This window comes from Nothoprocta perdicaria, unplaced genomic scaffold (assembly GCF_003342845.1).
Source record: "Nothoprocta perdicaria isolate Ctin4 unplaced genomic scaffold, notPer1 scaffold_0, whole genome shotgun sequence".
Lineage (NCBI taxonomy): Eukaryota > Metazoa > Chordata > Aves > Tinamiformes > Tinamidae > Nothoprocta > Nothoprocta perdicaria.
This window is the reverse complement of record NW_020454092.1, coordinates 13,242,519-13,266,148: the sequence shown is the minus strand read 5'-3', so window position 1 is coordinate 13,266,148 and position 23,630 is coordinate 13,242,519. Positions and strand designations below refer to the sequence as shown.

At 48.7% G+C, this 23,630-nt stretch overlaps 1 protein-coding gene across 2 annotated transcripts in view; it reads right to left on the bottom strand.

Annotated features, from left to right (window-relative positions):
* Positions 1-1,263: 1,263 nt before the first annotated feature.
* LOC112942466 (E3 ubiquitin-protein ligase Rnf220-like) overlaps positions 1,264-23,630 on the bottom strand; it is a 24,514-nt gene continuing 2,147 nt past the window's right edge. Inside the window, exons 2-3 of one of the 2 annotated variants that reach the window (XM_026033412.1) lie at positions 19,415-20,156; positions 1,264-1,511 (exon numbers count right to left, since the gene is read on the bottom strand). In XM_026033412.1, the coding sequence (XP_025889197.1) occupies positions 1,267-1,511; positions 19,415-20,156 (987 nt within the window). In that variant the 3' untranslated portion in view covers positions 1,264-1,266. Of the gene's footprint in view, positions 1,512-19,414; positions 20,157-23,630 lie in introns of those variants that run through there. The other variant, XR_003248389.1, reaches the window with a different exon arrangement.

Here is a 23,630-nt window from a genome sequence, read left to right as displayed (position 1 = left end):
GGAAAGAAACTGTTGACTTGGGTAAAGGAAACGCTTCCACACATCCTATTTCCCAGGCGTCATTCCCGTTCTCTGAACAGAAATGGCTTCCAGGCACCTTTATCCTGTGCAACTCTTGGCTTACACAGGAGCAGCTGGTCTAAAAGATGCCTCATGTCCCACAACCCACGGGAAGGAGAAGAGGCTGCCCACGACAGCATGTCCCTRTCACGTTCCCAACAGGTCTGCAGCGTGCTGGGAGCTGGAAGCGGGGCCAGTGCAAAGTCCCTCTGCCAAATCAACGCTGAAGTGTTTTCTGGCCAGAGCCGCTTTCCATGAGGCTGTGTCCATGCACTTTCCAGCTTACTGACATTGCTGAGAGTTGTAAGAAGGGGCCATAGTGAAACTAAGCATCTAAAACATAATCAGTGCCTCTCTCAGCCTCCCAAGGTCCCGAATCCCTTTCCTTCTAATTGCATCTCTAAGCCTAATTCTACACAAGAAAGCCACTCTCAAGGCTTGTTCTGTTTTACAGACCGCCTGATGGGATTATCTTTCTTGCTATTCTGAAGCCTGTCTAAGTGTGTGACTTATACCACTCAAGCTAAATCGCCCTCCAGACTATGCCTTTATTCCTAAATTGTTCTGAAGACCAAGTCATCTCTTTACAGACTATGCTATTCATTTAGTAAATAAATAAAAATATCAATGAAATATAAGTAGTAAGTAATAAGGATATTGCAGTCAACTAGCAATATCCTGTGGCTCAGATAAGTGCCAAATAGAAAAGATCTTAAATATGCTGAAAACCGCAGAGTCTGGTCTCAGACCACACAAAGAAAAGGCAACTTATTTGGTCAAGCACAATCTTCCTGGGAGGTAACACACACTTAGATATTACAGGGATGATAGGCAGCCTGGATGTATCTAAGACAGGTAGATCGATTATTCCTGTAGCTGTAACCTTGGGGCAATATTTGTCTGTCATAACCCCAAAGCAGATCAGCTAACATTTAGGGACTAATCTGATGTCCACTCCAGTCAGTGCAATTTTTTCCATTTATTTACTTCCGTGGCTGCCGGATCAGATCTTCTGGGAATGCAAAATATCATACGAGCTCCTACTGCTGCTGCAAGAGCTATAAATGTGCAAAGAGCAGAAGTCAGGAACTGCCAGGTGGAATTTGGCTGGAGGTTTATTAAGCAACAGAAACATCACCAGGAGCTGGGGAAGTGCCAATGCCCTGCGGGCAGGTTCCRTGACACAAAGCGAGCGTTTGCACAGGTTCATGTGTGCACGTGCTGGGGACAAGCTGGGGACCACGTGGCATACAGAGACACATTTCCACGCTGCAAAAGTTGCAGCAACAATAAGGCCCAAGGGTAAACTGCCATATCACAGTCCCACGTGCGTGAGCAGAGATTTCTGACAAAGAGCTTTTCGATGAGGCCAAAGTCTGCTTCCATTCCCTCCTGTACAGACCAAGTACCGGAGCTGACTTTCTGGAGCTTGTTCTGGATGTAAGCGGGTGCTAAAACAGAAAAATGAAAAACAAGGCCCACGATGGAGGGCACTGACTGCGTTAAAGCGCTGCAGCAGGCTCCGAGAGTCCGCTTATTTCTATGTGAAGATGGATACCTCAAGAGGTTCTTCTCACCAGTAAATAATTCATAAAAAACAAACAAGCCCAGGTCTGTTTGAATTAGAACAAAATATTTCTTTAGAAAAGTGAAGTGATTAAGCACAGGAGGAGCTGGAGATGACAGCTGGTGTCTGCAGCTCCCGATGAGTCACCTTCACTTTGCCAAAGCCCCTGTCTCTGGGAAGTGCTGCTTTTCTTTCTTTTTTCTTCCTTTTTTTTCTTTTTTTAACCCTTTGAGATTCCCCAGAATGATTTGTCACCGGGGTTATTAGCATTTCTCCCTTGATATCGACAGCTTGTCTTTCCTCCTTCCTACCAGTGAGTGATTTCTTCACACGCTCACCAAATATAGCCAAATCACCATGGTAAACGTATCGACAGAATCATATTAACAGCTGCTGAGCATTTACAGGGCCGTAAGTTATATAAAAAAAAAGAAGGAAGGAAAACATACATGGAAATAAACCAACTCTGATCAGCAGTGACAAGCATTTATTTAGGAGTCACTCGATGGAAATATTTCTTATGCTTTAATTGCTAATTATGGGCTCCAACAGAAGGGTGGTTTGGGACAAAACTCTCTCTTTAGAAAGGAGCATTAAGCCAGTGCTGAGCACATCCTACCTGGATGCGTCTTAGGGGAATAGGGGAAAGATGACTATTTTTCAAGTGTTGTTCATGTGTAAATCAAGCCCAAAGTCTACAACCTAAAGGCTCTCGTGACTTACCAGGCAAGGACCTTTTAAAGTACAAAAATATGTCTGTTGAAGAGAAAGGGAAGGCCTTTTCATTCCTTTTGTAGGGATGCCTAGGCCCTAGTCTAGATGCTGGTCTTCCTCTCAGAGCTCAGCACTCGCGTAGCTGGGCTGGGTTTCAGTGCCCACATGCTCCTCAGATGCCCTTCACCTAAATCAGATCTCCTTAGATCTTCTCAACTTGCAGGTCATGACCTACCTGGGGTCAGAACAGGGCCCGAGGGGGTCAGCAAGTACCCGGCCTACAGTAGTCTGGCTTTCCCCCTCCGCGGGAAGGGGCTGTCTTCTCTTCTACTCCTTCCTTCTGCAGAGCCCTCTCAACATACTGACCCAGCGAGCACAGTGTGCTATGAGCTACACTGTGCTCAGCGCTCACAGCAGCTTGCTTGGGATGGCAAACATCCCCCTTGCAGGAATACGATGCATTTGGATGCAGGAGCACCCGAGTTTAATATTCACTTCTTGGATTCACCTTGGACCACCACTTGCTAGAGCTTCAGTCCAAGGTAGAAGTGGGAGGGCCAAATTCACAATCAAAATGAACTCACTGGACTCGACCACGGGTAATTCAATATCCCAGTTTCCGAAGTAGTCCCTCTACCTCCTTGGGCTAACACTGCTGTGCCGGCTGGTTCGCATTTCACAAGCTCGGTGTATTAAGTTCTTTCCATTTTCCCTGCGAGCTACCACTGCTCCTGCTTTTCTCTGCACTGCCGCCTGCCTGCTAGTAGCTTTGGGTATAAAAGCCATGCCTCGTGGGACAAAAGAGCAGTTTGTTTCTCATCCTCATGTCACCAATGGAGAGATAGTCACTGGTGACAACACGGAGCACTGCGAATTCATTTAACATAAATCGGTCTTTTGTCACACATCTCCAACATCTTGGCCATAATACTGACTGGTGAATGAGTGAGAAGGGATGAAAAGAAGGYGAAGATCAAGCGAGCTATGATTCAACATTGCATTGACTTTGCCATGATCTAAATGTTTTACTCTGAGCAGCAGATGACGGGTGTGAATTAATGCTGAGGAAGCAGCATCTCCAATTGTTCAACAACATCCTCCATCCCCTTTAGCAGCCCAGGTAAGATAACTTTGCAAYGAGCTGCTTCCCAAATCTCCTCAGCCCAATCCCGTTAAGGGAAGGATGGACAAGGAGGCTCCTGTGCAACGTGCTAGCAAAACAAGGACGAGAAAGGGGGAGGCAATGAGCATCATCTGAGACACAGAGAGAAGAGCAGAGTGGAAACTCTAGCCTTCCTCTTTTCTGTACCTGGGCTTCCTCATCCTCCTCATGTTGTCAACCCACAGATCTGAATATCTGAGCCGCAGAGCGCCTACCACCTATAGAGARAGAGCCAACACGGGAGTTTCCGAGGAGAGGCAGCCCCGCAAGGGGCAGCAACACGGCCATGGCACCTCCTGCTCGCACTGCCGGGGCAGCACAGGCAAGAAACGGGCACAGGCTCCACAGCAGGGTCTGTAAAAGAGAGAAGCCCCCTCTATCTCCCTGCCAGCGAAGCCTCTTGGAAGTTAGAATGATCAGACAGACAGACCATGCCAAGCAGCTTAGCAGGGCCTGAAGAAGAGAGAGATGGGGAATGTCAAAGACAACAATTGCAGCAAGAGCAGCTTTGCTCTGCTGCCAGCGGGTGCACGGAGCCTCTACAGGCCTCTTGCTGCCTTCTGAGGTGCTTCTTTTTCTGCCCGAGACCTGCAKGTTGCCAACCACAGGGATGCCACCCCCGGGAGAAAGGCTCCCTGAATGACACTGCCAGGGCACTCCAGGCCGACTGCCACCCTCCTGTCACCTGCCAGGAGGAAACACAGCCACCACGTGTGCTTAGTCCTGTGGGGATACAGATCATTGAGAAAAGCATCCCTGCTCTCATAGCTCCAGCACTCCAATGCAGAGCCATCCTTCTAGCCCCGTTGGGAAAGGAGCTTTCTGGACCTACGTCAGTTCTCCTCTTAAATGACACCTCGGATGGAGGGATAGGAAGCCATTCAACAGCAGAGACCCAAAGGGAGCTACTGAGGCACCCTGGACCAGTGCACATCTCCAAYGTGAATTAGCTCACTAACAGCCTGCTCCTCGGCCAGCGAAGGAATGTTTTYCAAGGAGAAGCCCTTTGTCCTTTGTCTTCGTCTTCCCACAAGGATTCGGACTTGGAGGCTGCTCTCCAGACTTGCTTTYCCCACCAAAAGCAGAACTGGGAGCAGGTGTCTGGCGCCCTGACAGATGCGACTCATCTGGGAGAGGAGGCGGCTTTACGAGGAATGGGAAAAATAGAAGGAATGCTATCACCAGGAGAAATCTGCATCCACTTCCACAAGTAGCAGCCTCCAGAGACCCAGGGAAACTCCTGTTCTGGCCACGCATGCAGCAAGGTCCGCAGGGGTTATCAGTGGGACTTCTCCAACACTCTGTACGTCTGCCTGGGGAAATCTGGTACCCAGAAGTGAAAGCTGAGAGCAGARGAGAGAGAAGTTTGCTAAAGACACACAAAATAAAAGCCGCTCAGGCAGGCTGAGCCAATGGCCTCATTCTTCATGTAAGAGAGCTCCCTCTAGGTTGAACTCTCGGGTATTTCAGAAGCCATYGCTCATATTCGAGTCCACATTCCACCCAGATGCCTTCACCTCCGCAGAGGTGTCCGTCCCCAGCAAGCCTGGAAGAGCTGCAGAGAACACAGCGTTTGCTTTCTGCCCAAAGGTGCCCGAGGCCGCGAGGGCTGCCCATGCCGCACGGAGGAGCAAATTCATCATTCACCAGGACCAGAGCAACAGGAGAATAATCCCATTTGTTCCAGGAGATTTGCTTCTGATTTTCAGCAGCACTTACAGAATCTCCATGTGCTCCTGGCCACACATCCCCCTAAACCACTCACCAGATCTACTGTTATATTCACCCACTTGGAGCTATGTCAGGGAAGGCGTCAACCTGACGTTTCTCCAGCCAAACACCCAATCTTTACCTTGATTTGAAATATATATGAATTATTCCACAGGCTGATGAGCACTGGAGTTCAGCAGCACCTTTTAAATTCACAGAACTAGAAAAATCAGATAGAAAAGACTTAATGCCAAAAATTCAGAGCTCTTCCCTGCAGCGGTATCCCAGGAGCTTTGAGCAAACTCGTTTTAAACATTSAAGCTTTTAATATAACTTTCTGTTTTATTTTTATTTTGCCTCATCTGGTATTTACCTATAAATATGCAGCTCCCTATATACCAAACAGCAGGTAGCTCCCATTTACAGCTGTATATAACTGACTGCAATATTCAACACCCTTTCTCTGCTATGCAGTATAATACTTGCAATAAAATACATATCATATTTGCAACTGTGTCCATGCTACTATTCTGGTACGTGAGACACATAAGGAAACAAATGCAGAACAYAGAAAGGAATTTACAACTTACACAAAAAGATGCATTGGGATTTTTCAATAAGATCTAGCATAATACAGGACAATTTTTATATCTTGTCTGYTCCCCTGGTCTTGCTGATTTAATGCATCTTTCCTCTCTATAACCATAAACCTATATGCTGTATATAGATTTTTTTAAACCTAATATACTGCTTCAATGTGTATTTATAAAACTTTACCATAGAAACATAAGAATTGCCAGAACAGYTCAGTCCAATGTCCATGCAGGCCTCTAGCCTGACTCCAATAGTTTTCCATGTTAATACGGATGGGGCAGAAAGTATAGCTTACTACAGTCCTCCTTTGTTTTATAACCATGTTAAAGATAGAAATGCTATCTTGTATTTCAGTACATACTTTTCAGAGGGGTTTTCTAGAGAGCAATGTTCATGAAAGCAGCATCAAGCCCACAAGGTAGGAAACAGAGGCAGGAAAAACAGAGCCAGGACCAAGCCGGGATAAGCGAGAGCCCTGGACTTACCACCTACTCCTCCAGCCCTCACATCCCACCACAGAGCCCCAGCCAGGCACCGTTCCAGGGGAATGACAGGGATGTAGCCCTGGGAAGAGTTAATGGTTGGGATCATCAGCCTGAGTGCTGCAGGTGTCTGCTTTTAATTCTCTTCTCCCAAACAGCACAGGGATTTTCACCCTCCCTCCTCCTTCACAAACGAGTGTTTAGCATAAGAAGAGCGGCAAGGGGAGCCTGGCAGCAGGGAGAGCTTCCCCAGCTCCTGCCAGGCAACGCGAGCCGGCGCGAAGCGGCAGCTGGCGGGAGCGCGGGACGAGCCTCTGCACATCTGGTTAAGCGCTGCGAACCCCTCCGCCGCACGGCCTGATTATTACAGCACTTCTGCTGAAAAATTAACCTGCTTGGCTGGCTGCATCGGGGCAGAAGCGGGCGGAAAGCAGCTGGCAGGATGCAGGCAACACCAAGGAAAGAGGCTTGGGGCAGAAGAGCCCGGCGCGGGCACCTGGGACAGGATGGGGAGCTCTGCCTGCTGCATCCTGCGCYGAAAGCAGCTTCCTCCCCACTGCCYGGGCAGCCCTTGCAAACAGCTCAGAGATGCCCTGCCCTCCAAAACCTGCAGGAGCACCTGCCCCAAAATGCAGGATTGCACGGAGCACCCAAGAGCAGGGCTCAGGGAGAGCCCAGGGCTCAGGCTCCCCCACCAAGCCTTTGCTTCGGCAACGTGGCCAAAAATCTAAGCATGGTGCCTTATTTCTGTAGCTATGGACTCAGGGGGTGCAGAGGTACCGTCCCGATGGGGCATCCCTCATGCATGCATCTCACTGAGAAACAAAAAAATACTTCAAGGGCTGCAGAAAGGGAAAAGRAAGATGAGCAGTAGGGCTCCTCCAGAGCAGCAGTCTCCATCTGAGGAGATGCTGGTGGGGCAAGTGCATTTCTGCTGCCACTGCARCCTGTTTAATCTCTCTCTCTCTCTCTCTCCCCCCCCTTTCTCTCGCTATACAAAAAGGTGGGCTTATTTCCCAAGAAGTATCCAAGCACACCCGAAGAACTCTGTAAAAGCAGCRGCCTGCTGGGTGCCTTTTACCCGCAGACATTCGATGAAATTAATGACACAAAAGTAAGTATAAAGGCTAAGACAAATAGAACTGGCAACAACTTGAACCTTTGGCCTGTCCTTTGAAAGTCTCTGGCAAGTCTCAAATCTTCTTGATCTACTCACTAAAAGGATGACTGTCCCACAATTATTTTCCAAGCATTTGCTGGCAAGTTGCAGGAGGAAAAAGTCATTTCACTGAAGCTGTTAGTACAAAAGCTCCGTTCCAGCCAGGGCCCTGGCCTCCACTTCAAATTATAATATTTTAAGTACCTGAAAATAAATATTTTGTCAGCTGCTAAGAATTAAGAAGTAGCTTCGACCTTTCAGAGAGGGGAACCCTGCGGAGAGCGGCGAGCCTCAGAGAGCTCGCTGCAAAACAAGCCTTGCCCGAGCCCTCCAACCTGCAGCCCTCGCAGCCTCCCTCTGCTCCCCGGGCAGCCCGTGGACACCAGCTGCTCCAGCCTATTTGAGAAGCACCATGGCAAGAGAAGCCACAGCGGCGTTTTGTTCCCCGCTGGATGCCACGAGGAAGAAGAGCATCCCAGAGGCAGCTCCGGGGGCATTTCAGGGCTGGCTGCTGAGAGGCAGCGCTGCCAGTTTGCTCCCGCGCCGCTCATCGCTGCTGCCGCGTCACGCTGCACCGTGGCACGTCCAAGGARTTCGGTTCGCATGCACAAGCATTTAAAATGCCTTCTAAAAAAATAATAAAGGAACATGGATTCTGAGTGTGACCAAGCACCTGGATAGATGCACCAGTCAACTGTGATGCCTGAGCTCCCATGAACATTGTTCTTCCTCCAACTATGGAAAATTAAATCCCTGCACAGCAGAAGGCAGCTGTTCTTAGGGCAGAGCTCAAGGAGTTAAATCCCTTTCCCTTCCCCCCAAWTTTTCTGTCTTTGGCCTTTAGATCAGCCCTGGTTGCCAATGAGGACTCATCGAAACACCACGAGGCTGGGCCCGTCAGGAAGGAAACCAGCGCGTCCAGAGTTTTGTTGTTCTAAAGACTTTTTTTTTTTTTTTTTTAATTTTATTTTACTGCTCAGGAAGGAAGCCAGGGCCTGCGCTTCGACTCCAAGAATGTCGATTACTCATCCTTCCCTGCATTATTTCTTTTATCTCTCGCTTTTATCTACCTTGCTCCAAATTTTTCCCTTTTCTTTCCCTACTTTTCCTAGCCACTCTTTTTAGGCTGTTCACCAAGTTTCTTAAATAAAATAAAATAAAATAAAATAAAATCTTGCAACGCATTCTTCAAAATAAACAATGATCATGTTTATTAGATAAACCTCCATCTCTCCCCCTCGCAGCTATTTCAATCCCAGCGTAATAGTCCAAGTACCACAATTAAAACTATTATTTTAGTACCTGAACACCTCTGAAATACATAGGAAACTCCCCTCAGCACATTGCTAGGAGGTCAGGACACTGTAACCCTTTAAAGAAGGGCAATTAGAAATGATGCTGCTCATCCAAGGCCAACAGGGTCTGCACCACGCACTGCACGGGCGCTTTGCCCAGACCGCCCTTTTCTCCTGCTACTCCATGTGGTTGCAAGAAGGAGACACTCTCGTTTGCACCAACAAACGTGTCCTTCATATTCACTATCCCAACGCTGGCCAGGCTAGAAAGATGCACAAAAGGTAAAGCTAGTRTGTATTTGAAGAGTTAACAGCATGCTTCCTTAGCTGTAAATATGCAAATCCTGGATCATCTCAATGCCAGTGACCCACCTGAACACACAGCTGAGGGAGCTATCAACAAATGGTGTCAAACCACATTCTCCTCCTCAAACCTCATCTGCAGAATCCATCACTATGCCCTGGGATTTCTCCTTCTTCTTTGCCCAGGTGCAGCTCACAACCAGACCCAACTGGCAGCACCTGGGAGATCACCAACCCAGATGTTCTGCATTGACATCGTAGCCACCTCAGCTCTCACCAGGGCTCTGAGTAGGACTCAGAACAGGTGRACACATGGGTGGGAGGTGCACACACTCGAGAGCAGACTTTGGTCCTTGCAGTGTTCCTAAAGAGATGGCCAAGGATGAAACATTCCTCCAATTTAGCCCCCTTCTTGCTTGGGACCTGCTGCAAGCTTGGGGCCTRCTGCAGATCATGCCACAGAAGGTGCAACCATGGGGTTCAGCATCCCTCAGCAGCAGCAACCTTTCGGGTTACACTTTCAGGTGGGACCAATCAAATTCTCTCTATCATGCTCTAAACTAATCCCTCCATGCTGCCATGGTCATTAAATTGTTATTTTCAGAGGGAAAATGACATGAGGGGAACATTACTTCTGATTAAAGGAAGCAGATCTGCAAACTTCTCACTGCAAAGTTTTTTTCCAGTATATCCCAGCCCTGATCCAAAAACATCCTATTTTAATCTTGAACCCAATATATAGTTCAGCCAATTTATGTCAAAAATAACTTGTAGTCCCTTTCTATTTCAGTTTCTCTTACAGATACTTCCAGAGCTTTGCTGGTGTTTACTATTTGGTCTGCAGACTCCTTCCATCTAGCTCATCCTGAGGCTCCCCCAGTGCAGCTCCTCYGGTAACTTCCTAGCACAGCCTCTTCCATGACTGTTTTAGCCCTGATCCCGTCGTCTACCAACTCCATCAATACCTTTAGACCCGGAGGTTCTGCCCTGCATCATCTCCCATCATCTACAACCCCAAAGCTGCCACTTTTGGTCATCTACTTTACACACTGCCAAACAAAACACTTCTTTTACGAAGAGAATTTTGCGAGAAATATTTGTGTGTGTGAATCCACACACCCAGAGAGGCAAGTGCAGCCCAAAGCAGTCTCCGGAAGCCAACATTGCAAGAGCAACAGCAGCAGCCCTGTACGGGAACGCGCATCCTTCATCTCCGAGCAAAGGGGAGCAGGGAGCGTAAAGAGGCAGAAGTATAATAGTGGAGCTGCTCACTCTTCCTTCCTCCCAGCTAAGGGGCACCTCCAGATGTATTAATTCACTCAGCCTGGCAACTTTTTGATTGCGACTGTTATGTTSCTCCGCCTGTGCTCTGCTCAGGGTTACCTGGGTCACTGATTGCTCCTTCATCTCCCCAGGCACAAAGGCCAGTGGTCAAGCTGCCTCCTCGGAGAGGCAGAAGGCAAGTGTTGAGGAGTGAAAAGCTGTCACCTCGCCTAAGGACACTGCTGGAACCTCAACTACAGCCTACAGCTCTGGGAATAAAAGTGAAACTGGCTTGCAAGGAGAGGAATAAGATGGGGAATGGGCTTCTACATACAGCACTGAGGGGGCTGCTGCAACTTTTTGCCGAAATTCCTCCGATTTGTACTCAAACCTGGCCCCTAAGGAGGTTCTCTCCATCCKCCCGCTGCAGTCGGGACCCCGCAGGCTCGTTCCAAGCTGCGGGAAGACAAGGTTCCCTCGAGCTGCCCGGGCCAAAGGTTGGCGGGGCGCGGGCGCTGCTGCTGCGGCACGGCCAGCCCGCTGATAAGGCCCCGGCTCTGCCGGTCCCGGGTGCGGTGCCCAGGGTGCCATTCGCCCCCATGGACATTTCCAACCACCTGCTCCCGCACCGTGCAGGGACACGCTGGCTCTTCGTCCTGAGCCCCATTTTCCATCAATATTGGGCACAGGGTTAGGGGGAAGGCAGAGATATCTTCTGCCACAAGGCTGTTCTCATGCCAGCACAAGTGTCCAYGCAGGCTCCACGGGATGAGGGATTACCACGCTGTGCCTCCCTGTGGCACAGCATGTTACAGGACTATACTAAGTGGCTTTGCAAATCGCTTCTTAAAGTGCAGGAAAACAATATCAAAATTAGATGAAAGGACTGAGCTATTCTTAATAATAATAAAATCTTAATTARAAGCAAAGTGATTTGCACTGAAAATCCCAGTGGAGGGCAGCAAGCCTGTTAGGGACAGTTCTCCAAGTTTTTTGTTCTGCTTAAAAAAAYCTATTGCAGTGTTGTGAGGCTATTAAACAGAGTCTTTACCCCTGAAATACACTGCTCTCCTGCTAACTGATGCCCCAACACCTTCCGTTTCAGTTTTTATAAACACTTCCCATTTGTTCCAAGGAAYCGGGCTCCGCTTGGGAACACAGCCATGCCGGTAAGGGCAGCATCAACAGGCGGACACATCCTGCGGTTGACCCTGCTCTTTGCTGCAGTGTTATAAATGCACAAAACAGGCAAGGCTGCAGGATTACATGTGCAAAAAGCTAGCGCAGAAAAGCTCTAGTGCCCTTCCAAAATAAAATTTGCTTTTGTTATTCTGCCTAGATGCAGCTACAAATAATCTGTGCTATTAAACACAAACAAAGATGCAGTTTCCAGTTCTTCCTTTTATGGGTATCCAGAGGCACTTAGTGCCTTCCTTTTTCCCCTGCAGAACAGTCATGTACCGAGAGCCCCGGTATTTACAAGAAAAAGCAYAAAGCGTGTTCTTGCCCTGAAATGTTGGTAAGAAAGCAGCCTCAAACGTCTCAAAAAGGAAAGAGAAAGGGCTTTAAAACAATACTGATTATGAGCGACGTCCGCAGCGGGGGAAAACACCATGGAAGTGTCCCATCCATGAACTCCAAGAAGAGTTCCACTGGCACCAGGACTCCTCCCCACGCTATCAGCGTTCCAGGCAATAAATCTCCCTTTGCCCCACTCCTTCCCAGCTCTGCCTTTCACCCCTCTTCTGCTGCTCAGCGAACTGCTGCAGCTCCAGATGCCGGCAAAGGGCTGAAGGAGAGAAGAAAGTAACACCTGGCTTAGCAAAACCACCACCACTGTTTTAAAAAGAGCAAAGAGTGAGAGGAGAGGCAAAGACAGCACCGAATCCTGCAGGTCTTATTCAATTASAGCTCTCAGCAACTTGAGGGCTGCATCCCAGGAAAGCTTTATGCACAAAATCCTTCCAAACTGGTGGGATCCTTCAGAAACTACTGTCAGGCTCCTCCTGTGCTCTCCAGCCCAGCTCCCTTCGACTCCTGCCTTACATCAGCATAAGCAAGTGAGGCTCAACAGATCAATTCCTGCACGTGTGGTATCATGCGCCGAGCCCTGGCTAAAAAACTGTCAGATTGGGCCAAAAAAAATATCCTACTAGCAACAGGAAAAATACTTCAGCACTAAGGTGTGAATAAAACTGAACTCAGAGCAACGAATTTCTGCAAGCCACAGATTTATATGTGGATGTGGAGCAAATATAGCACAGGCTCAGGCCAGCAGAGCAAAGCAGGCAAACAGAAAGGTTGCATAAAAAGGGAAAGGACACGTCTATAGATTAGACACACAGAGCCACCAAAAGAGACCCCTGCCCTTTCTCAAGGGGACACTGTATAGGAATCCAATCCCACGTTTCAGGACACTATTTCCCTGATTAGAAATTCATTATTCCTGAAGAATTTCAATTGCTTTGCATAGCAGCAAAACGTCCTCAGAAGTCCCCAAATCTGCTATTCTCTGCTGCAGAACAGGGAGGTGAAAAATTCATAGGCTATCAAGCAAACTGACATGATCAAAGACCACTAGTGACATGAACTGCTGGCTAAAAATTGTCACAATTCACTTTCAATGGCTGTTTTCCTTGGAATGTGGTATTAACGGAAAACAACTTTGCCCCCACTATGAATTTGCATTAGAAAGCCATAATAAAAATAAAGCTTAATATTATACAAATGGGTACAGTTCTCTATAGTGCTCTTGATGCAGATTAAGGTTAGACAGATTTTAGATGACAGTTATTTACCTCACCCTAACACCATGCATTCACAAATGGAATTTATTTTATAGCTGCAGATATTAGCCAGAAAGASAGAGGAGAGGAAATCTTACAGTCTCACGTAAAATATAATTATGTCTGTTTTCTGCTCCTTGGAAGGCAAACAAAGACGGGGAAAAATGAATCTGCTGCTAGCATTTAATGGGACTTATCTAAATGATATCAAACAAATAACAGCCACCAACAGTCCCCAAACACCTTAACCTTTTTTTTCCTCTCTGCAGGGGAATTATAGGAACTCTGAGACCTCGTCACCTTGAGCTCTTCCAGCCCTACAGAGCAGGATTGGGCCCTTGCAGTCTGCATGCCCGAGTACTTCTCGTTCCTCCAAGACCTTCAGATTACCAAGGAGAAAAAGAGGAGTAAAAATATACATATATATCACCATGGCACTAATGCTTATTCTCTGCCACCTTTCCTTAAACGTGCACCCGTTCCTCCCTGCTCCTTACACAACCGGCACAGATCAACCAGGAACTGTTGCTAACTCTTGAATTTTGCAAGTTAGCAAGTAAAATAATAAAACAATGTTTTAACTGTCAAGATATCCTGGCTCGCAAAGTGCACTTTGGTCATTTCCTTTAATAACTGCAGTTTAGCAGTAATGATTTATAATAGTTCATAATATTCTACTAACTGTACTATATTAATAATACTAATACTTTGCCCTTGCGTAGTGTCTTCTGTCAAAAGATATCAAAGCGGCACACGCTGCTGGAAGGTATCGCTATCCCCATCCTACAGAGGGGGAAACTGCGGCTCGGAGATGTGCCCAAGGTCAGGATTTCTGCTCCCGATTCCGCAGCGTCCACCTCTGCTGCCACTGCCCTTCGGTGACAGCATCKGACCACTGGGACCAAAGAGTTAATGTGATTAAAGTCCTTTCCAAAAGGCAGATTTTTCGGCGATTTTGAGGAGAAATCCTCGTTGTTAGATTAACCAAGGGTGATTCAATGTTTGCCCCACCACTGTGCACTGAACACCCTCACACAGGCAAGGAAGGATAAATATTTACGCTGGGCAATGGATAAATATGACATTTCCATCGTGCCCAGCTCCAGGAGCATGCTGGCTCCAGCCCTCCGGAGCTCCACGCTCCAACTCTTGGCAAGCGCAGGAAGAAGAGGAGGGCAGCGGGAAGCCACTAGCCTCCCAACAGAGCACCCGCATGGTGAAGCATTTTGGAGGTGGCAAAGGGACGATGCTCTGCCCTTGGCCGTGCTGCATTAACCGGCACCCTTCTGGCGGGCGCAGCCAGCCCCGCGTCCCCTCGCCTCTGTGTGACAACTGATGGGCAGGGACGGGCGCACGGCTCACCACGGTCATTAGCGATTCCGAGCGTGCCAGACAGCCCCGAAGAGCAGAACGAGAAATATAAAGTGGCAGCGGGCAGAGCGGAGCCAGGCCAGATGGCCCCGCAGCCGGCAGGGGCTGCTCCCACCCAGCCCGTCCCCACTTTAGCCGCTCAGACACCGAYGGGCTCCTCAGGAGAGCAAAGCGAGCGGCGCGGAGAGGAGGMGCCGCAACAGTTTGCGGAGCGAGCAGAGAGGTGCTGCCAGAAAAAAACAAAAATTAAAAGGGAAAAAAAAAGGACGTGGCCGCACGTGCCAGCAGCTGAATGCAGGGCCGGTCTCCGAGCGCCATCCGCTCAGAGCAGGCGCTCGCAGGGACATCGTGGGACCGGCGCCCGTGTCTCGCTCCAGCCCTGCCCGTCTGCGCTCACACCCTGCTGCTGCTCTGCCTCTCTCCCGCGCCACGCTGCATGACGGCAAGTCCGCGTCTGCTTCATTTATCCAATTATTTCGCAAGCGTTTTTAAGCTCACAGTTTCCCATGGGCACAGCTGATTGTTTCTAGGTACAGTGTCACTTTGCATTCAAGCCCAAATTTTGACTTGCCTTGGGAGCGATGCACGATGGCAGGAGCAGCCCTGCCATCCCCTGCAACCCACTGCCCTGCCACAGAGTAGTAGAGAAAAACAGAAAAAGAAAAAAATACACAAACACACACACAGAGCTTTCCATARGGCCCAGCACGTAAACACAAAGCCGAACACATGCGTGCCCGACGGGCAGGCTGCCTGTGCTCCAAGGTGCTCCATATTCAGAAACGCAAGCCGGGATCATCGCAGCCCAACGTTCATCACCCCAAGTGTGATTTTGCATTTCCACCTGATCAATAACAGGCTGCCTGTCTCACRGCTGGACAAGTCCACCACGGAGGTGGAACAAAGACCTTGTCAACTTCCGTCACAGGAGACGGACGGCTGCAGGACAAACCACCCAGGTCCCAGCATCCAAGGAGAAACGTTGATTATTCCCAAGAGCAATAATAAAAATACTACTAATAAATCCACTCTAATACATGCTTACCAACTAGATCACTCTTTCTCAGGGCACATCGGTACCTGGTTGGATATCCCCAGTGGCAACAGGGACACTGAGGCCAACAGAGCCAGACCCTGACAGGGGTCTGAAAACCAGACCAGTGGCCAAGAGGTGGAGGCTMATCCTGCTGCAGGTCCTCCACATACTGCAGGCAACACTCAATGAAGACTAAGCCATGGGCAGCAACAGGAACCAAACAGGAACCAAGGGGGAAGGTGATGCCATGGTGACTGTGCGCAGAAAGGCACCAGGACTTTTTTTAAAGCAATCTTTACTTTTTGCTGATCTTGAAATGAGACTATGGACCCCTSCTACAGAAAGGAGTTTGCCATTTATTTCTGCTCCCTCTAGCAATCTCAACTATCCTACACTTATTAAAGGAATCCAATAAATTACATCTCCCAGCATCATTAGCATGTGCTTTGAAGAGCTTCTTGTGACAAACATCACTATTTTTCTCAACAACCATCTGATAGAGCAGGCCCCGTCCAATGCACGACCTGTCTGCTCCTCCCTGGGATGACTCCTCTTTTGGGTATGCTCCCTGTATGCTTCATCTCCCAGCATATCCCAAGTACCTATGTTTGTACACAAAGAGATGACCTGTCTAGGCACCTAGGTCTCAAACCAATTTTCTGGATAACGAGGAGCACCATCACACCTAGGTGCACCTCAAAGCCCAGCTGTCCCTCACTAGCTGTCTCATGGACTTCAGGTGCTCACGCGGCTGCAAAGCATCACCCTGAATTAACAGAAAGCAAAGGTTCACCCAAGAGGCAATTATCTCTACTGCATAAATACATATCTTAAATGGTCAGCTACTACTCTCAGTCATGCTAGTAAAAATTTCCCCAACTTTTAGCAAATTTAGTGGATTTTTTCAATTGGTGAAAATTCAATGAGATTTTGCTCCCAGTGATGCAGAGGTCTACACAGGGCAGCTTCCAAACGTCTCCAAGATGAAAGCACCCGCTTTTGGAATCTTATTTGGTTGTAAACTATTTCAAGAGTGAAGTTATGTTTCAGGAATACTAAATCTCACTGAGTTTTTTTTTTTTTTTTTTTTTTTTTTAAAAAAACTTCTCCCTCAAAAAATCACTATTTAAGTTATGGGGCAAAACAAACATTTTAGTGAACTATTCAAAAAAGCGCTTGTGTACAGAAGACATTGCAGTGCAATTACCGTAATTCGCCCCCCCCATGCAACACAAACCCTCTTAAAATTCTGAAAARTACAGCTGAACAGACAAGCTCTGCAATTCTGAAAAGCACCCATTAGACATATAAAGGTGTTGCTGATCTAAGAGAATTTTACAATTTTTGCCAGCCCTTGTAGAAGCTTTATTGCATTTCTGCCTAGAAGCTACAGGAACCTGCCAGCAACAGACTGCACACCAGGAGCAAAGCTGGGCCGTTTTTACACAGCTTGCTCCAAACAATTACACCAGGAACGCAGAAAACTTCTCTGGTGCCAATAATCAGCGAGCGCAAACACCCCAAAGCCCCCATTTCTGTAAAAGGAGATAGAAACTCCCCAAATCTGTTTGGGAATTTCAATGCAGAACAAGACTGCGGTTCTCTCTGCAAACTGCCATCTCTCAGATTCCTCATGGAGGAAGTTTTTCTGTTCTGATGGTCAACAGAAAAGATCATTAGGATCCACTAAAACGTTTTGCTGCTCGCTCGCTCGCCCTCTAGCAAACACACACATACGTGTGTCTGCACACAACAAATAAACTGTTGTGTTAATGGCGCTGTGTTTCCATGGTGCAATATCTATATATGATGGGAATAAGATACAGAGCCAGCGGATGCATTTGGTATAAACTGTCCTGGTAGATRCCGAAGAATTTTCATCTCGGTGAAATGCCAGGGATGCTGCTTTTGCTTGGCTCTTCCGTGAAGCTCAGCRTTTTAAAGGAATTTAATGACATGGGCAAGAAGAACACAAAATACCTCCTTCTGCCCAAGTTTGCAAAGCTAAATGCAAAGTTTTTTGTTCCGTTTCCCCTCTTCCTCCTGAGCAAAACCCCCCGTGGGCTTCGAGCACGAGGCCCCTTGCTCGGCACACAGCAGTGGCGAGGACCACGCGCCGCTCGCTGTGCCTGTGTCCGTCTGTCCACAGCTGTGCTCCACACATTCTAATTCATTTAAGAGATTTGCTTCTTTAGATGGGGTGTCTGACGGGATTTCGCTAGGAAAACGCACAGCGACTGAGCCGCTCTAAATTCATTTAGCTGGAGGAGCCGCTCTCCCGTCATTATCCACCAAAGTATTCTTTGGAGCTAGCTTCATTTCCAGCAGCAGGTTATGCTGATAAGGAAAAGAGCATCGGCAAAGGATGTCCAAAGCCTCATCATCTCCCCTATCTCTTCTCCTCCCCCYAGATAATTATATTAACAGCTTACACACATCCACATCCATACCCGCTCCCACCCACAGCCGCTACCAAGCACGGATAGGGAGCTGCTGAGCAACGACCAGAGCCCCCCAGCACCAAAGCAGCGCCCACGGGATGGATCAGGAGGAGACGGGGTGAAGGATAAGCGACCACATCCATAGCGCAAGGAAAACACAGCTCCAGCCTGAAGTGGGAATCGTCCCACGCGCCCAAATGCCGACATAAAGCACGCACCCGCGGTGTATTTCAAACCCAAAGAGCGATGGATTTACAAGGCAGGTTGATTTTATGACGACTTTTATTGAAAAGGTACGCTGGGTTTAGGCAGATGCCTTTTAGCAGCGGTAAGTTAACACTGCGCCTAATTCAAGGAGACAGCCTGAGGAAGCAGCGCCGACAGGGGAGCGAGAGCCACAATGTCTCTATTACTCTCCTCGGCATCATAAAGAGGAGAAGAAAAAAAAATCACATCTGAAAGCGGGAGGAAGCTCTGCAGCAGGGTTTTTTTGTTTTATATATATATATATATATATATATATAAATATATAGCATTAATAGCAACAATTAAAAAAATGTTTTCTAGGAAGAAAAATCAACAGAACAAAGGAGCCAACAAAAAATCCAAGCCACTCGTTCATTGACGCATATGTTTGGATTTACCAGAACCCCCGTTCCTAATTTAGCATTCCTCACCAGGGCACGGAACTCGGCTCCCCTCCCTGGTCACCTCCCTGGCCAGCAAACCTGGAACCTCCCCTTGCAGGGAGGGCCGCTCGGCTCCCCTACGGAGGCGGCGAGACGAGGAGAAGGGGAGCAGGGAGCTACAGCCACGTCCAGCGGACGGGTCCGATTCAGTCCARTCGCCGACCCGCGGAAGGGCACAGCACCTCTCAGCGGGCACCAAGGGCTTACTGAATTGTTAGGAGAGATTCAGGTTTATGGCTCGAGGAGAGAGCTTGATGGCCAGAAACACTCTTAAATTAACCAGAGTGAAAGGTACCTTTTGCTCCCATCGGAGGCGCAGAGCCTGAAGGCTGACGCATTTGCTGTAAGGATGATGGGCGCACATGAAGAAAATGCCACAGATAAAACCCTTGAAAGAGCAGTGCCTACTACRTTTGCCATAAGCTCTGGAAAAGTTTCTGGCAATGCCCTCCAGCTGACCCCTTGTTCACACCTATGTATGTACCAGCACTCATGTCCTCGCGCTAGGGCATGGACATTTTCCTGCAGGGAAAGCCAGGTCAACGTTGTCTCAGCAGCTGCGTGCTACAAGACAAGTCTCCTTCAGGGGCACCTCACCTGGAAATCCATCAATGTCCTTTTAAGAGAAGCAAGGCAACACCGAGCGCTTCAACTTAGCAAGAAGACAAGGTTGCTCTTCCCCTCCCTGCAGCAAGAGCATCAGCACTGCAGGGCAATCACCTGTTGAGCACCCCAACACGGTGCAGCTAAAGTAACGACAGCAAGTCAACAGAGGTACTTACATCTGTCGCTTCGCTCTTCAGGACTGGACGAGGTCTCCCGATCGGAAATGAGGCCAGAGACGGCAAAGATCTTCTTCCCCGTCTCATCGACCTTGAGGGAGCCGGGGGAGCTGGAGGGCAGCTGCGTGCCGAACTCGTACTCCTTGCCGTCGGCATCCGAGAAGCGCAGGTGGGGCGAGTCGGTGTCGTGGCAGTTCTTGAGGCGCTTGGCCGGCGTGAAGGCCGACTGGTAGCTCTCGCGGTCCTCGGCGGAGGCGAAGGGGCGGAAGGCGCCGACGCCGCTGTGGTTCAGCATGCTGATGGGCGCGCAGTCCAGGTTGGGGGGCGCGAACTGGGGGTGCAGGTGAAGCAAGGACGGAGGAAAGTCACGGTTCGCAAAGGCCCCCGGCACGCCGCCTTGCCGGTGATACATGGAGGCAAACGTGTAGGAGCCGTTGGTGAAGGGGATGTGCACGTCCTTGTCCGCGGACACGGGCACGCCGAAAGGCCGCGGCTGCTGGCACGGGATGGAGGCGTCRCGGCTCGCCTCCGCCGTGGACGCGAGCACCATGAGCGCCGGCGAGGCCAGYGGGTTGGGGAGGTAGGGCGAGTTCTCCATCTTGAACGCTGCCCGGTGCAAGTCCATCGGAGTCTCTTTCCTCAGCAGGATCGCAAGCAGAACGATCTTCCCTGGACGGAAGGGAAAGCGAGGCCTGGGAAAGGGAGCGGGGGAAATCACTGGAGCGTCATTACCCTCCAAGAGCTGCAAGGAAACAGAAAAGAAAAGAAAAGAAAACACACGCGGTGAGGTTCCTGTCCTCATCCCTCGGGGCTGCTCCAGCAGTGGGGTGGCCACACGTGTTAACACCACGCGGCCGGAGACGYGTCGCTTTTCCCATTCAAGAGAGCCAAAACACAACCTGCGCCCCAGCGGGACCGGCCTTGGCCCTCGAGATTAAAGAAAGGCATCATCCAATGTGGATGAAGGGAAAGAAGGCCAAATAAAATAATACGAACATTTAATGACCCACTAATGAAAAAAATTTGGTCTAAAATCAAGACGCTAACTCCAAATCATAACAGGAGTTTTATATGGCARAGGCACCTATGTTTAATTACAGTGAACTTAAGAACGCCCACAGATATAGACACAACACTTTTACTCAATTGTGAGTTTATCTCCACACATATATACATATGCAACCAACCAATATACAAATATCTACTGCACGTAATTACACAGCTGAGCCACCACGCGTCTTCATGCCACGCRCAACGCCCAAGACCTACCTCACAGCCATATACTGCCCTCTCGCAGTCCCAGTATAGACATGCCTGCCCACCCAGTACACCTAGATATGCCAACCTAGAGCCACAGAGGCTCCTGGAAGGTGTGAGGGTGACGGAGGACACGTATGGAGGACAYACACACAAGCACAAACACACGTGACACACTCACAGCACACGCTCCCTTTTAGCCAAAGGAGAAGAGACTTCCCCAATAAAGTGCCTGGCGTCTCTGACGATCTTTAAAGTCATCACGGGGGCCGCTGCCATCTGATCTCCGCGAGCGCCTGCCTTGCGGGTCGGGGACAAGAGAGGATGGATCAGTAATTTCAGTTCCTAATGCACTCGCTCTTAAGTAGATTTGTAAACTGCCCTGGATGTGCCATTAACATTTAGAGGAAAATGTTAACAAAATTTCTGACTCGCGGTGTGCCGAGCTTCCGAGGGCGGCTGCAGCCACAAAAACGCAGAAAAACGCAGGAAAAGGCTCCTTTTGCATCTGCCTTTGCCCTGGCTTGTTGTTTTGCAGTTTTCTCCCCCAATCAATCTAAGGTCTTTTCTTTTAAGCTTCCGCTGCCTACCATTCAGGCCCCTCAACGCCGCTTAAAACACAAGCACTATAACTTTGAAACAATATCCTCGCCGGCTGGAGCTCAAAGGGCCAGAAAAATCATATAATAATAAAAAGCGGTTACAAATTGTGCCTCTTAAATCCAGAGGGTCAAACATCTCAAATAAAACTTACTGAAAGAGCGTCTCCCTAATGGAGTGCCTTTTGTACTCCCTGAATGAGGGAGCCCAGGTTAACAAAGTGCCCGAAATCCAGCCGGCGGCTTTAATGCAGCGGTGACGCTTCCTCCCTGCCACCCTGCACAGCTCCAGCGGCTGCTATTAATCGGGAAGATGAGTGGACATCATCTCCCCGCTTCCTCRTTTGGCACCCATCCTTACAGACATCATTGCTAAATTACCAGATTATGTATCTCGCATTAGCGGACTCGCCRCCTTCCAAATTTTAAATAACTTTCCTGCGAAGTTGTCACAGAGGCGGGAGAGGGGGGGAAGGCGGGAGGAGGATGCCAAGGGCATCCCGGGCAGCGCTGCGGTCCTGGGGACGCTCGCTCTGCTGCATTACGCAGGGCTGATCCAAACCGGAGCTCGGCAAACTGCATCCACCGGCAAATCCGGAGCTGCTGGGGAGGTTTATGCAGGCAGGAAAATGCATACATAGATGTATAGACATTCACACACGCACTGTATATATGTACAGATATACACTCGCGTACCTACACTTAAAGGCAGCCATAGAAATACAGCACCACTCTCAGTTAAAAACAATCTTTAACACAGAAGTGAAACTGAGCAATCATGGAAAATATGGATTTCCAGGAAAAAAAAAAAAAAGAAAAAAAAAAGCAACCGCTTCTGTCTCCTTTTCTATTTTTACTCGTGCTATCATCCCATTACATTAAGCGTATTTCATAAATTAGTAATCTGGCCGAACACTTGACACTCCTGTAGGATACCGTGAATCACTACGGCCGTTTATTCGTTTGCAAACTTCATTACGCGGGGAATAAATCAGCACGTTACAATATCTCACCCAGCCAAATTTGATTTTTTTTTTTTTTTTTTTTTTTTAAACTCTCACTTCCTCCTGCGCTCCCCCTCGCGCCGCCGCTCGCCCCGCGCCTGCCCCCACCCCCACGAGCAACACGTACAAATGAGGCTGCGGCGGAGCGGTCATTATGAAAATCTATCGTTAATACACTCCCAATGTCAAAATGTCACGGGTTTAAACGGGGAACCCCAAATAAGAAAACTACATGACCTTCTTAATTAAAAAAATATGGATTGGAGGATAATCGGCACGATGGAGTATTTGGGTAGCGGGGAGGCAGCGGGCGCAGGCGGAGTAACTAACTGCTACTTTTCTGCCTCTATGCTGATTTTTTTTAATTTAGCACCTCGCGCAAATCCAGATTAAAATAACTCCAGCTATTGATCCAAGCAGTGGAATTGACATTAATTTTAGTTCACTTCTCACTTTGCAAAGGGATCAATAGGAAGTAATAACAGCTGACATCCCCGCTGAAAGGAGGAGAAAAGACGGGCTGGAGACAGAAATCGAAAAGCAACCAAATAAATCAGCAGCTACTTTTCCACGGCATCAGACAAACTCCAAACAGATTGCAAAAAGTCTTTGTTGAATTAACTAAACAAGGAGCAGAGGGTGGGGGGGTGGAGATCAATCTATGAAACTACATATACTGTCTACCACAGATCGGCAACAGACAGGCAAACTGAAAGCAAACTCTAATTAAAAAAAAAAACCCAACATTAATGGATAGTTTTATGTCTAGTTGCTGGTTTGGAGAGACATTCTGTGTAAGGTGTATACAAATTACCTGTGCAATTGTCTATGTTAGCAGTAACATGGTTAAAAACTCCACAACCAAGACAGATTGAATCAACAGCGTTAGCTCTGAACTGTAAAAATAATAAAAATAAAAAAATGGAATTAAAAGGGGGGGGGGAGTGGATTCCTCTCATCAGGGAACCGAGCTGTGATCAGTTCTCTCCAGCTCAGTTTTGGTGCCTCTGCTGACGAAAGATTCGCAAGGCTGCTCTGAATGAGTTAGGAAGAAAGTGGGAGGAAAGTGGGAGCAGCCACAGGAGAGCCGGGGCTGCGGACGCCGGGAGCTGGGAGCGCAGAGAGCAGGAGGGACCCCTGGTTCCCAGCACAGGGTCCCCTCGCGGAGGAGCCTGCGAGGCAGCGGCCGCGCGCCGCAGCCGCCAGCGCCGCGGAGCTGCTGCCAAAACGTCCCCGCGAGCCCCTGCAACCAAATCTCTGCTATCGATTGCATTAAATGCAACCCACCCCTCTGCCTGCTACAACAGGTTGCATTTTTGTGGCCTCTCAACCATTTCCAAACGCCAGGGATTAAAA